Source organism: Genypterus blacodes, unplaced genomic scaffold (genome assembly GCF_046128005.1).
Source record: "Genypterus blacodes isolate CSIRO-AG114 ecotype Tasmania unplaced genomic scaffold, CSIRO-AGI_Gbla_v1 ptg000337l_1, whole genome shotgun sequence".
Taxonomy (NCBI): domain Eukaryota; kingdom Metazoa; phylum Chordata; class Actinopteri; order Ophidiiformes; family Ophidiidae; genus Genypterus; species Genypterus blacodes.
Window position 1 is genome coordinate 285,001 of NW_027467122.1, and position 13,687 is coordinate 298,687.

The following is a 13,687-nucleotide window of genomic DNA, read 5'->3' on the forward strand; positions in this document are numbered from 1 at the left end:
CAGACCCTCCAGGGCCTGGAAGAGGCTCTGCTTGACCTCCAGGTTCTCAAACACACACTCCTGGAAAAGAAACAGCACACACACACACACACACACACACACACACACACACACACTGTATTAAGTGTTGAAAGAGTGTGAATGCAGAGGAGCAGCATTCCTGCTCTCACTCCCAAATACGTCTGTGAGGATCAGGATGAAGGTTCATACACAAACATCACAGGGAGGCAGTAGCTCAGTGGGTAGTGCTTCCACTTGGGAACCGGGGGGTTGCCGGTTCGAGTCCCTGCCGAGGTGCCCCTGAGCAAGGCACCGAACCCTCAATTGCTCCCCCCTCTGCGAAGTGTGGTAACGTAATGTAAGTCGCTTTGGATAAAAGCGTCTGCCAAATGATCGTAATGTAATGTAATGTAATGAATCACAAACACCACCAAGGATGGAGGTGAGGTTTGGTTTGAAGTGTGTGGAGACTGATCAACGTGTACAGAAGGTACGAGAGGTTCCACCCGTGAAGGTGGAGAGATGGGAGGAGCTAACAACTGGAGAGAGAAGATGACGAGGAGACGATATCTGTTAGAAGTGGTTGAGGAACAAAAAAGCAGAGGTGAAGAAACACAAGAGAAGAAGAAAAAAGAAAAAAAGAGAGAGAGAAGTTTGACATGAAGTGGTGACACGAGACAAAGTGCTGCTGCCTGAATCCAGACTGAACCGGTCCGACCCAGAGTGACGTGAGGAGCGGCAGCCAGGGTCCGGTCTCACCCGTGATGGACCGAATGGAGGAATGTGAACACGTGATCCGTGTACGCGTGATCAAACCCTCTCATCAAGGAAACAACGCTTCACTCCAAAGCATGATCAAATGATCAAATTCATTTCAGGTTTGAACAGAGCAGATTTAACTCACACAGACACACACACACACACACACACAGACACATTACTGCACTGGTGTGTGTCTGCACAGCTTGAAACTCCTCCTCCGCTGGCTCCAGAGGTTTTGAACGATGTGATCCGCGGGTGTGAGGTTATCAGGACACCGCTGTCCCACTGTGAGAACAGGAAACCAGGCGCTCATACCTGCCGCTTCGCCGTTCCTAAATAAACCCTCCATTGTTCCCAGTGAGGGTGAACCCAGTGCAGCCTATTGATTGGTCCGGGCCGTACCTGTCAGCCAGGCGGGCTCAGCCTCATGAGGAACACTATTGTCTGCAGCAGACGGGTTCAGGCTCAACTCAGAAGACACTTTCTTGGCTAAAAACCCTCACTTCCTACGCACGTGTGTGTGTGTGTGTGTGTGTGTTATGATAAGATAGGAGAGAGAGAGAGTGTGTGTGTGTGTGTGTGTGTGTGTTCTCAGCGAGACAGAAGCCAGATGAGTGATCCTGAGTTAAGATGTCATGTAATGCTTTCAGCAGCCAGGTGCTTCTTGTCATAACAAACGTCACTCAGCGAGTCTTTAACGGGAAAGACTCGTCCGCTCTGAAGACGTCTGTCCGTCATGAGGAGGTCGCGACCCCTGACCGCACTTCCAGAAACACTTCAGGTTTGGGATTTTCCATGAAAATACTTCAACCGGATCTTTGTCATTATACTTTTGCCACCTACAGAGTTACAGTGTCTCTCTCTCTCTCTCTCTCCCTCCCTCCCTCCCTGCCCCCTGTCTGTCTGTCTGTCTCTCTCTGCCTCTCTCTGCCTCTCTCTCTCTCTCTGTCTCTCTCTGCCTCTCTCCCTCCCCCTGTCTGTCCCTCTCTCTCTCTCTATCTCCATGGGTGCGGCCTTCAGTCTTCACTCTAACCCAACACCATGATAATCTCTAAGTATCTCAGTCAAGCTTTAGTTACGACTCTAACACTAGACTAAGAGATGTGCGTTTGTCCCAGCTTTATTATTTACACTCTGTACTGAAACATAGATCTTTGTTATGGTGCCACTAGAACCCGTCTGTATCTTCTGTCTTTGTACATCTTTTGTTATGAGAGACAATGTGATGAATTCAGGAACAATGCAGCTCTAACTGGGCTAAACCAGCAATCACACCTGAATGAAGGCGTGTGTGTATGTGTGTGTGTGTGTGTGTGTGTGTGTGTGTGTGTGTGTGTGAGTGCGTGGTTACCTGTATGAAAAAGGCGCCCTCTAGTGCCTGAGCAAGTTCATCATAGCTGCTGAGCAGGGCGAGCTGCTGTGAGGCGTTCAGGTGCCCTCTCAGCATGTGGGCTCCCTCCAGCTCCTCCATCTGCTTCCTGGATCAACACACAGGTGGAGGTCAAGGTAAACACACACACAACACACACACACCAGGTGGATTTCTCACGATGTCACACCGTGAGCCAAACTAAAACCAACTTCAGATTCCAACATAAACACTGATGAGCCAAGGTGATGCCTTCAGGGTGCAGACGGGAGGAGCGGCAGCACCAGACTGAATGCAGTCAGGTTGGTTTGAACGTCCAGTTAAGTCTCACATACGTGTGTCGTGATGATGGGTGACGTGACGTGACGTGACGTGACGTGACGTGACGTGTGTGTGTGTGTGTGTGTTCAGGCCACGCCCCTCTGTGACTCATGTTCATCGTATTGGAAATTCCAGGTCAAATCTATTTAGGATGTAGACAAACCTGTGTGTGACACACTTGGATAGACCTTATTATGGTCACATCACCATTCATATTCTAACTAGTCATTATCCTGCTGTTAAATATCTCTCTCTCCCCCTCCCTCCCTCTCTCTCCCTCCTCCTGCCTGTCTCTCTCTCTCTGTCTCTCTCCCTCCCTTTCCTGTCTGTCTCTCTCTCTCTCGCCCTCCCCCTTTCTGCCTGTCTCTCTCTCTCTCTCTCTCTCCCTATGCCCTCGAGTGCTTGACCTGGATTGTGACTTGCAAAACGATGACTTGATCCCACACCTGATAATAGGATAAGAAGCGTAACCGTGGTGATATATTTGCTGTAATGTAAACATAAATCTAAATCCAAACGTGTCGGCCGGCTCTCTGCAAAGAACTTGAGACTGGTGAGGTTTGTCTGTGATCACACAACATGCATGTGCTGAGTCTAGATAAAGCTCCTGTGACCCGGCTCTCATGCAGTCTACAGATACAAGACAATTACAATCCAAACAACATGGTGTGTAATAGGACATGTGTGACCCCAGGTGACCCCAGGCTGACCTGATCTCTGTGATGGCACTGGCAGATTGTCCTGGTTGGTTGTCGTAGATCTTCACTCTGTAGCCTCCACTGACAAACACCATCGCCCAGGAGCGCCCGATCAGCCCGCTTAAACACACACACACACACACACACACACACACACACACACGAGTTTACACACTATGCAATGACAAGAATCTGATCCACCAAGAATTCTCCTCTGTGTGTGTGTGTGTGGAAAACCGGAGGGTTGCCGATTCGAGTCCCTGCCGAGGTGCCCCTGAGCAAGGCACCGAACCCTCAATTGCTCCCCCCTCTGTAACTTACTGGGTGGTAATGTAATATAAGTCGCTTTGGATAAAAGCGTCTGCTAAAATGCTCGTAATGTAATGTAATGTGTGGGTGTTCTTCAGAGTTTCAGCTTGAACCTCTCTGCTGCTCCCCGCTGACCTCTGCTTCCCTTTTCCTGTCTTCCTGTCTGGCTTTGCCACATGAGGCAATGGTGCACTGACTCATTACACAGATAGAATCGAACCCTCAACCTCTCTTCCAGCTCTCAGTATCCTTGCCCTTGAGACGGTGAAAGCAAACGTGAACATGTTTGCTTCTCAGTCCTGAGGTCACTGCAGTGGACAGCAGCGTTTACTCAATACTGATATTTATGATCACGTTGCAGAAGTCATGCAAACTCCCGCCAATATTTCCCGCAGCAAATTTGAACGTAAGTAACATAAAGTCTTCTGTTACTCACCTTCCAATCACCGTGATGCTTTTAGCGTCGGAGGAGCTCATTTTCAGCTCTTTAAAGTTCTAACATATGATCACAATATCCCAGGGCAACAGCAGCTGAAAGCCCATTTGTAGCTCCGCCCCTTCAAGTCACGCTACGTCTGGTACGGTGTCCCGAAAGGTCCACGCACGCGCGTTTGCAACAACTTTATTAACAGTTAAACAACGTACATTAACAATGAGAATACAGAGTTCATCGTGTGTTCGTTATCACTTACAAATTATACAAAGAATTTTTATGTACCATTTCATGAAGCGAACCAAAGAGAACCCATGATGGAATAACGAAGCACATTGTTCAGTCCGAAGATTAAACAACACATAGAGAGAGAAAAATACTGGGAAGGATCTTAACACTCACAGTTTACGTAGACACTAATGTTGCCACTTGTGTGTCAAAAAAAGACGCTACACATTATTTTTATTCCATTAATAATTGTAACTTTTATCTTCTCATTTTTAGTTTAATTTTTTTAAATATTTGTTTAGAGAGGGGGAGAGAGAGAGAGAGTGAGAGTGAGAGAGAGAGAGAGAGAGAGAGAGAGAGAAAGAGAAAGAGAAAGAAGGAAGGTTGTATTATTTTGACTGTTGTTGTTGTTAAACTTCATACGTATATCCTGAGGTAAAAAAGGCAATTTAAAGGTACAAGTAGATTGAAATTTAAACAGCCGGAAGCTACGGCTGCTGGAGCTCATTATTAGTCCCTATTGTTTGTATTGAGTATATGGACAGAGAATCGATGGAACAGATTGTTTTAGGTTTGCTAGTGATATTTTAGTCTGTGATCGGTTGATTCTGTAATTAGATGCGGTAATTGTCTGCTTAGAATAAGAAGTTTAAGTGTCAGATCATTCTATTAGTGCGGGAATTCGACTAAATAATTCTCCAATGCGTCGTGGTGGAGTCTGGGTGCGAGGAACCGAATAGCGAAAAATATTCCCACAAACCTACCGGCGACGACTTCGTCCCCGTTACGTCGGGCACAAACGTGTCTAGTCAGCCATATTGGTCATATTCTTGAACTGACTCAGAGGGTTCAACTAAGGGTGATCAATTAAGCCATATGTTTTACATAACGCAGAGGTTTAATTCACATTACCGTTCACGCGTGTTTAACACGTATCATTTGAACGTTTGAAAGTCCTATAATTAAACAAATGTCACTAGTCATTAACACTTGAATTCCCATCACAAAGTATTCCGGAATCCAAATATATCCTTTTTTCGTCTATGCTACTCTGCCTTAAGTACAGATTGAGCAGGAGGTCATAAAACTACTATTCTTTTGATGAAGATGTGTCCTGCTGTGTGTTAACAGATGTTTTCTGTCCTGAGTGCTCCTGTCCTGTGTGTGTGTGTGTGTGTACCTGTGTGTGTGTGCGCCTGTGTGTGAGAGCCCTTTGGTGGGTGAAGGGATGAAGTGTTAAAAGCCTTTGTCTTGAAGCTCAGGTAGTTCTGCTACTCATATCTATGTTTTCTGGGCCTCCCATGGTGAAGAGCGATCAGTCTTCTGGGTTTTGTGTATCAGGCTGAGACTGTTGGAGCCAGTATTCTGATGGTGGATGTAACATTATGTTGACCATATAATTCTTATAGTATTTATAATAGATAGATGTATATTTTACATCTTACAGAGCTCAAAAGAAAGAAAGAAGCTCAACCAAATTCAGAATGCAAGTAGTTTATTGAATCCAAGCAGGTTTCACTCTCACCACAATCAGAACAGAGCCAGAACTTTAGCATCACAATGAAAGCTTGAGTTTGATGATGAATGAAGGAGGGAGGTGATTCTGTTGATGTTTGTTACAACGCCTCCACAGTGGATCAGCCTTCCAAATGATGACATCATTGAGGCCTGTTGTTTAGGATGAGTTGGACCTGATGGTAGGATGATGAAGGTCATCACGCGCGTTTGGCGCATACGAAGGATCTTCTATCTCCACACTTGAGGTCGTTGAAGCGTCCTGTGGAAAGACATCAGACATTAGACAACAGTTTGGATCTCTGTGGTCTGTGTGATGAAGGTTTCATTCTTTGTCTTTGTGGCATCTTTAACTCTAACAGCACAAACGATCCAGTCCAGATCCAGTCCCCCCTGGTGCCCCTGGTGGCCCTGGTTGCCAAGGATACAGTGAGTATTTGGTACCTGAGGAGTACATCTCCACACAGTCCTCATTCCTCCAGTTGTTGGGTTCCCTGTGATTCCAGGGTCTGTAGTTAAATCTGGAGCCATCGGTGTAGAACCAGCGACCCTCCTGGAAGAGGATGGATGTGGAAAATGATTGTTAATTGAATAGTTGGTACTTGTATATGTGTGTACTCTGAGCTTATGTGTCAGTTTGCCCTTTCTAACTGTTAATACTTCATAAAGCTCCATAACTCATCCAATGTGACCAGGATGGGTTTTTGCCATTGAAGACCCAGACCAGGAAATGGTGCACTGTCACTTTAAGACAGGATGACATGACGATGAGTCACATTTTCATTGTGTTCTCTACTCGTGCAGAAAGAGAGTGAATGTAATCAGGCATCTTGCAGCAGGACGGCTTTTCAGTCAGGAAAGGCAGAGAAAGCAAAGTCAGGGGAGAATAAAGTTACCAAACACAATAAGAGTCAAGTGTGCTACACAAATTCGGCGAGGCAGTAGCTCAGTCTGTAGAGGTTCCGTTTGGGAACCGGAGGGTCGCAGGTTCAAGTCCCCCATGTGGACCAAGTAAGCAGACTGGTAGCTAGTGAGTTGCCAGTTTGCCTCCAGAGCACTGCCGAGGTGCACATGAGCAAGGCACCGAACCCCCAACTGCTCCACGGGCGCCGAAAAATGGCTGCCCTGCACCCCCTCTGTAGTGCATGTGTTTGTGTGTGTGATATGTAGGGGGTGCAAGACAAATTTCAATTGTGTGTGATTGCTGTCAGTTGCATGCAAAATGACTTAAATAAACGATCTTATCTTAGCTTTTCTCTTATCTTATCTTATCTTAAGGAACCACGTCGACATTGAGTCAAAGTCTCTCCTTCTCCTTCTTCAGAGTCCAAGGAAATGTGAGATGAGTTGTAACATTTTTTAGTTGGACGGAGATCTGCCTTCTGACTTGGAGGGGGCGTGTCCTCTCCTCCCCCACATTAATGTGATTGGCCACAGTAGGCATCACTCTTCTGAGATCAACTGACTGACGTGTCCTCATGCAACTCTGGGAGGATTTTTCTTTCCTTGTTCTTTACTGACCTTAAGGGCGTCGTAAAGTCCAGTCCAGGTGTTGCGAGCTCTGTGAAATCTCGCCCAGATCAATCTCAGCACACATTTCCGTTCTCTCAAGTTGTGGTAGGAGGCCAAATGTCCCCCGCTTCTCATGCAATAAGACTTAACGAGAGGAGAAAGGAGAAAGAGATTAAAAACAAGAAAAGAGTCTGAATGAACTTTTAAAATTCAGGAAAACATCTGAACTAAAGGTGAAATGACTAAAGAGCAGCTGGAAGCTGATTGGTTACCTCAGCGTCAGGCATGCTCAGAGGCCTCAATACAGGCAGGAAATAACGACCGTGACACCGGCCCCAACCTCTGCAATGACGCCAACAGCGCCCTAACACACAGAACCAGTCAGTCAATCAAAATGTATCAATGATTGTGTTCATGTTCATTTGCACAACATGTAATCAAAGGAAGGAAGCAGGACCGACCTTCAGCTGAGGCAAACTGTAAAGGAAGAAGAAACACAAAGTCAGAGGGAAAATCAAAAAGCAATGGAGTCAAATTCCTGTTAAGATATCAACAAGAGAATGAAGAAGATCTGAAGACAATAAACTAAGGAGGAGAGAAAGTGAGGAAGATGAAGTAGAAAGCACAGAACACTACACAGTTGGAATGGAAGATGAAGCCCTAAGAACCTGAGTGTGTGTTTGACTCACCAGAGCCACAGTGAGGAGCGTGAGGAGCGGAAGAAAGGATGCCATCTGTGGAATAGAGACATGGAAGGAGTCCAGATGACTGAGCTTTTATTCAGACAGTAAAGGCATCACAGAATCAGACCAAACAAAGTTAAGACACTGACCTCAGTGGTGATGAAGAGGAGCTGATGTTGCAGCAGCAGGTTTCTGTGTCAGGATGATGTTGGAGGAAGAAACTCAGCACCTTTATACCTTCAAAACATCGCCCCAAACACACACACACACACACACACACACACACACAAACATTGTATTATCATGTGTCTATAATGACACATCAAGGAGCTGCCTTCAGTAAATAAGCAGCAGATCTGTGTGCTTTGAATAAAGGTTAATAAGGTTGAGACGGTTTCAGCCTCAGGAGCTCCATGTGACTTTAAGATGGAACGATTCCACGGCTGCATCAAGTTTCATCAAAGTGACAAAGATAGAAAAGAAGTGAAAGGTTTCCACTGATTCATAAACCATGACTCCTCAGAGTCCCTGAGACTCTGGAGTCCCCTTCACCTCAGGAAGAAGGTCTGGATGTCTCATTGTCACATCAGTTCAAAAATCATCTGAGGTCTCCAGGAAGTGGCGGCGCTCAGCTCGGCTCCACAAGATCTCACTGCAGATGGAGCAGAATCTGAACGGGTGCTGCCATTCTTCAGGGTCAAAGGTGGGATGAGATGAGAGACATTCATCCATTCATCGTCTCCACCATCACTTTCTTTTGCTCACCACACAGAGTTTGTGATCAGAGGTAAGAGTTGATGAAGATGCAGCTCTCTACCTTCAGATCAGGATGCATTTAGGTTTAGATCCAAACTGCAACTTGTGTCACTGCCAGCTGGTTGTTAGGGAATCACTAGGAAGCAAGACTGTAGAGCTATTATGGGTTAGATGTCTTTATGGGGACCATAAGGTTGAACTTACACTGTGTATGCTAGGGGAACTGCTCCTTTACGTCCAACCAACCAAAAAGAAGCTGTATCATAGTTTATTACTGCAACAAAAGCCTGAGAGCGACCATGGGACTGTTTGATCAAGAGAGGGAACCGTGTGACAGGCAGGAGTTTGGCAAATTAGGCAGTGTCAGCACATTGAGATCACTGAATGAAGCCCTAAGGATGTGAACATATTCTGATATTGTTTAATAACCTGGGGATCTTTGGTAAACATCAAATTAAACATGAAAATGCTGTGCAAACTTCTTCAGCAGTTTATTCTCAGGCTGTATTGACTTTGATCATGGAGTCCAGCAGCAAAACACAGTTTGTGTCACATTAAAGACATTGTGCTGAGGCTCAGCTGTCTAATTCTCTGGATATTAGGACTTTAGTCTTCCAACATTTGGACTTTTGTGTCCCAAAACCTACAGGGCTACAGAGCTATGGAGGTTGAAGAGTGTTTTATATGTATTCATTTCATAACTGGGTGTCACAAAAATGTCAGTGTTACCAATGATCAAATGGGTCATTTCTGTGAAAGGGCCGTCTCTTCGACAAGGAAAGAGCGAGAGCTCCAGAATCTCAACTACATCATCTAGATGGCACCAGGATCATTTGCAGCAAGTTTGGGGCAAATTCAAATATTTGTCAAATTTGGGAAAATGTCATCATTTTCTAGATGTGGTTGAATTTGTTGCATTTGAGAGAGTGCATTGCTCTCTGTTGAATTTGTATATATTTGTAAATCTGATTTCGAAAGAGTCAGTGCCTCCCCAGCCACGAACCCCAGCCACGAACCCCAGCCACGAACCCCAGCCACGAACCTCACGGGGAACCTCACCGGGAACCTCACCGGGAACCTCACCGGGAACCTCACGGGGAACCTCGCCGCATAGCTTAGAATTTAATGCACATTAACAGGGTAGCTATGTTTCTACAGGACACTAGGCCCAGTTTGATATAAAAAACAATTTTATACAATATATTTAGAAGGGGGTCCCTGCTCCATCTCTCCATCAGTTTGGGGGTCCTTGGCCTGAAAACCGTTGAAGACCCCTGAACTAGGCGGCTGTGACCTAGTGGAAAGTACTGTGTTAGTGTAAAGGCCTCAAGTGGGCCTCCAACATAAGAGCCTCACAGAGAAGAGATTCTCAGAAAGCCCATGTTCAACAGGAAGCTCAATACCGAGTTCCAATTTAGGAAATGTATAACTGACAAAAGGGTACATTGTCAGCAAGAGGAGAAGACCCCCACTGGCATACCATCGCCAGATACGGCAAGATGCACTACTTCTATACTATCTGTAATGCACAGGACCTGAGAAGAGGGAATCGTGTGCCGATGGGCGTGGACACGCCTGTGCACCAACCACAAACCAACACGAAGAAGACACACACACTGAACAGTATAAATTGTATGGAAATCCAAGGTTCGGGCTCATGTTGTGGAAATGTAGACAGTTAACTGCGTGAAGTCTGTGGACCATTTGAAGCAGCATGAGACCTCAACTGAGACCATGAGACCTCAGCTGAGACCATGAGACCTCAGCTGAGACCATGAGACCTCAGCTGAGACCATGAGATCTCAGCTGAGTCAGATACTCTGCATCACAACTTTAACCTCTATTGCTTGATAAACAGCCTAAGTGTGGCCTCTCTCTCCCTCTCCTTGAAGTCCTTGTTGCTGGCCTGAAGAAGAATTTTGAACACAACAGTTAGAGACCTGAAAGGAGGGTGTGTCTGCCTCTCTCCTGGGAGGGGGTCGTTGCCTGTTTAGCCCCTTTCTCTCATTTGTGGATGTCTTGTTTCGACACCCCCGCCTCTCCTGCCCCGCCCCCTCCAGCCCAGACCGACGGCGCAGTAACCACGGAGACGCACTCAGCCAGAGCATCAAGCCCAGAACGGCGGCTCCTAGACCTTTGCTGTGACCTCGCTCACGTACCTGGAGGCTCCCAGACACACACACACACACACACACACACACACACACACACACACACACACACACACACACAGATCATGGTAAGTCTCCGTTCTGACACATTTACCCAGAAATCCTTCCCAGAGTGCCTTTGTTTGTTGATTGTTCTGTGTGTGTGTGAGCTGAATCTTCATTGGACAACAGTGACAAATGTGCCTACAACACACACAAACACACACATGCACGCACGCACACACACACACACAGTTGCCATGACAACAGCGGTCGTTGGGGTCGCTGATGCTGCACAGGAGCTTGTGTTGATGAAACCAAAGGGATGGCGAGGAGTTAAGGGTGAACATACATTCATACATTCTGAAGAATTGTAAGAAAAGTTTAAAGACAAAAGTCTGGACTGAAACGTTTTCATACGACGGCCTGACCAATCCAACAGGAAGTGCGACAGTTGAGGCTTTGACCTTTGTGGTTTGCTTTTTTTGCTCTTGTAGTTTTTACTTTGCCCCCGTGGAAGCAAACACGAGGGGGCGTGGCCTCTGCCTGAAGGTTTGTCTCATTGTATTTCTACAGCTGATCCACCTCACACTGGACTGAAGCAGAGACTCTGATCAGCTGCTCTGTGCGTTTGTTAAAGTGTATACGTGTACATAAATGTATTGTATAAAATCACGCCTCTGCTTTTTTCTTTACATGTTTGCTTTGTTGTAATGTCTTTAATCTGCCCGCTGAATAAAGTTATTAATTATTATGATGCGTTCAGGTTCAGTCTGCTCGTTAGTGTGAGCAGCTCTGCCCTCTGCTGGAGGAAGTTGGGATTGATTTCATGATTTCTGCATTTATAATAATAATAATAATAATAATACATTTTATTTGTAGAGCACTTTGCATAGTTAGGGACAATCCCAAAGTGCTACAGAGTATTACTTTACTGATCAGATTTGGGATGACGACAATAATTCTATTTTTTTTTTTTTTCTTCTTTTTTTCGAGTCTTACCAAGTCAACAAGTCTGTGAAGTGAAACTTGGGTCATGACAAACTGACCCAAGTCCACTGGAGCTGGAAGTGGATCCGAGTAGAAAACAAAGAAGATTGAGTCATAAAACAGAAACAGAATAACTTTTTACGTCAAATATTGGAAACATTTTGTGATTTTGAAATTATTTAGTCGATTTGTCGGTTTGCGTTTTTCCGCTGGAGGCAAATCTAGCAGAAAAGATCAAATTAACATTTGAGCGTTTCAGCATTTTGTGCTGGGACCCCAAATAAGAATACAAACTAAAATGAGCTTTAAAGAAAGAAAGAAGCTCAACCAAATGCAAGTACTTTATTGAATCCAAGCAGGTTTCACTCTCACCACAATCAGAACAGAGCCAGAACTTTAGCATCACAATGAAAGCTTGAGTTTGATGATGAATGAAGGAGGAAGATGATTCTTGTTTTGCTATGCCGCTGGTGTGACGTATTAACGGGTGACCACGTTTACTTTACTATAGCATAGCGGCGTCGGCTGAAATTGTGATAGTTTAGCTGTTAACGCGAACGCCCTCTATAATAACAAAAGACAGAGTGAAGGCACTTTAGATGAAAATAAGTAAAACGTCTTATTACTTATCGACCTCTTTCAACACCTGCTGTCATTAAGCAAACGGGGATTCGTTCAGTCTAAAGTCACCAGCTAATTTGGACACTCGTCTTAACGGTACACTAGCTTACACGCTTTATGAAGAACTCAAATACACAAATAAAAACAAGAACAACGCACAATGAATCAATCTGAATTAAAATATAGTAATGACAGTTAAAAAAAAAAAGGAAAAGCTAAAATTAATAAATAATAACTTGTTCCCAACAAAATGTGTTTGGTGGATGCAATCACCTGTTACACACAAAAGAACTGTTGCCAATTTGTCCCATGCACATTATTGTACAGTGTATTGCATATTGTTTAGAAAAAATAAAAAATATAGATTTATTTTGCGTGAGCATCGTTAATGCTTCAATTGTATAACTGTTGTGTCTTGTCAGAGTTGACAGCTAAGGTTATGCTCTATTTTAACCACTTGAGGGCGTTAAAGACCACAGTAAGACATTGGTCACATTCGCTGTGATAGGACAAATGAAATATACAGTACTGTCTGTCGGCCTGTCTCACAGAGAGAACACTCTCCATTTGCAGAGCCTGAGGACAGAGTCCATCCACCCAGTGAGGCTTTCAGTAACAGGGAGTAACAGTCAGGGAGGTGGAGGCAAACTGTGTGCAATGAAATGCAGCCATAAATGTAACCTACTGAGAGCGTGCGTCTGAACGAAAGCTCAGGGTCTCTCCCTGTGGAAGTGACAGGATGGAGCAAAGGATGACCTGACACTCGTCAGATTACAATCACTGTGGTGTGTAAACAAACACAGACACGTTTCCTTCTGTACAAGGTCCAATCACTGTGAGCAGGACTTGAACCTGCGCAGTGAGACCCTAATGGATTTCAAATCCAATGCCTTAACCACTCAGCCATCACAGCTACACTTGCACACGCACAAATCCATTTAAATGCGAATACAATCAACCAATTGTGAGGTTTTATGAAGTCAGTAGTTTGGAGTTACAGTATGAAGGAATCTGGTGACGACACTAAAGGAATCTGGTCAGAGGATGAAACCAGGACAGGATGATCAGTGACAGACTGGCAGGGGGGCAGGGAGCGTGTGTGTGTGTGTGTGTGTGTGTGTGTGTGTGTACCAGGGTGGGGGTGGTAGGCATGTTTATGATGGGTAATGAACCAAGCGGCGGGACGCCCAGAGGGGGTTGTGGGGGTTCCGGATAGAGGGGCTGCCCCCCATATTTTCTCTCCCAAATGTGGGTCACATCCCATCCTCGGGTGATTTCCCTCAATGCTTCAGAAAGACCCCCCTGCTCCCCTCAAAACTCTTACCTAATTACTTCCTCAT

General features: G+C 45.3%; 2 protein-coding genes and 1 non-coding gene across 3 annotated transcripts in view; all 3 read right to left on the reverse strand.

Moving 5' to 3' along the window:
- The window catches only part of LOC142988620 (lambda-crystallin homolog), a 9,953-nt gene extending 5,913 nt beyond the window's left edge, over positions 1 to 4,040 (reverse strand). Inside the window, exons 1-4 of the mRNA XM_076137838.1 lie at positions 3,896 to 4,040; positions 3,163 to 3,270; positions 2,114 to 2,240; positions 1 to 60 (exon numbers count right to left, since the gene is read on the reverse strand). The exon at positions 1 to 60 is cut by the window's left edge and continues 102 nt beyond it. Of these exons, the coding sequence (XP_075993953.1) occupies positions 1 to 60; positions 2,114 to 2,240; positions 3,163 to 3,270; positions 3,896 to 3,936 (336 nt within the window). The 5' untranslated portion in view covers positions 3,937 to 4,040. The remainder of the gene's footprint in view (positions 61 to 2,113; positions 2,241 to 3,162; positions 3,271 to 3,895) is intronic.
- A 1,558-nt stretch (positions 4,041 to 5,598) lies between these two features.
- On the reverse strand, positions 5,599 to 8,055 carry LOC142988586 (galactose-specific lectin nattectin-like). Its single transcript, XM_076137784.1, has 7 exons — positions 7,980 to 8,055; positions 7,837 to 7,881; positions 7,609 to 7,624; positions 7,420 to 7,511; positions 7,157 to 7,291; positions 6,080 to 6,188; positions 5,599 to 5,897 (listed from the first exon to the last, which is right to left on the reverse strand). The coding sequence occupies exons 2-7, from the start codon at positions 7,879 to 7,881 to the stop codon at positions 5,836 to 5,838; spliced, it is 459 nt and encodes a 152-aa protein (XP_075993899.1). The 5' UTR covers positions 7,980 to 8,055; the 3' UTR covers positions 5,599 to 5,835.
- Positions 8,056 to 13,178: 5,123 nt separating this feature from the next.
- trnas-uga (transfer RNA serine (anticodon UGA)) lies at positions 13,179 to 13,260 on the reverse strand. Its single transcript has one exon. It is a non-coding gene; the product is annotated as a tRNA-Ser (tRNA).
- Positions 13,261 to 13,687: the final 427 nt, after the last annotated feature.

Bases quoted from the DNA above. Each gene is read 5' to 3' on its own strand.
- LOC142988586 (XM_076137784.1), bottom strand. From the start codon at position 7,881: ATGGCATCCTTTCTTCCGCTCCTCACGCTCCTCACTGTGGCTCTG. The intron at 6,189-7,156 runs GTCAGTAAAGAA...ATCCTCTTCCAG, and splicing joins GACTTTACGACGCCCTTAAG to GAGGGTCGCTGGTTCTACAC. The intron at 5,898-6,079 runs GTACCAAATACT...GTCTTTCCACAG, and splicing joins TGTGGAGATGTACTCCTCAG to GACGCTTCAACGACCTCAAG.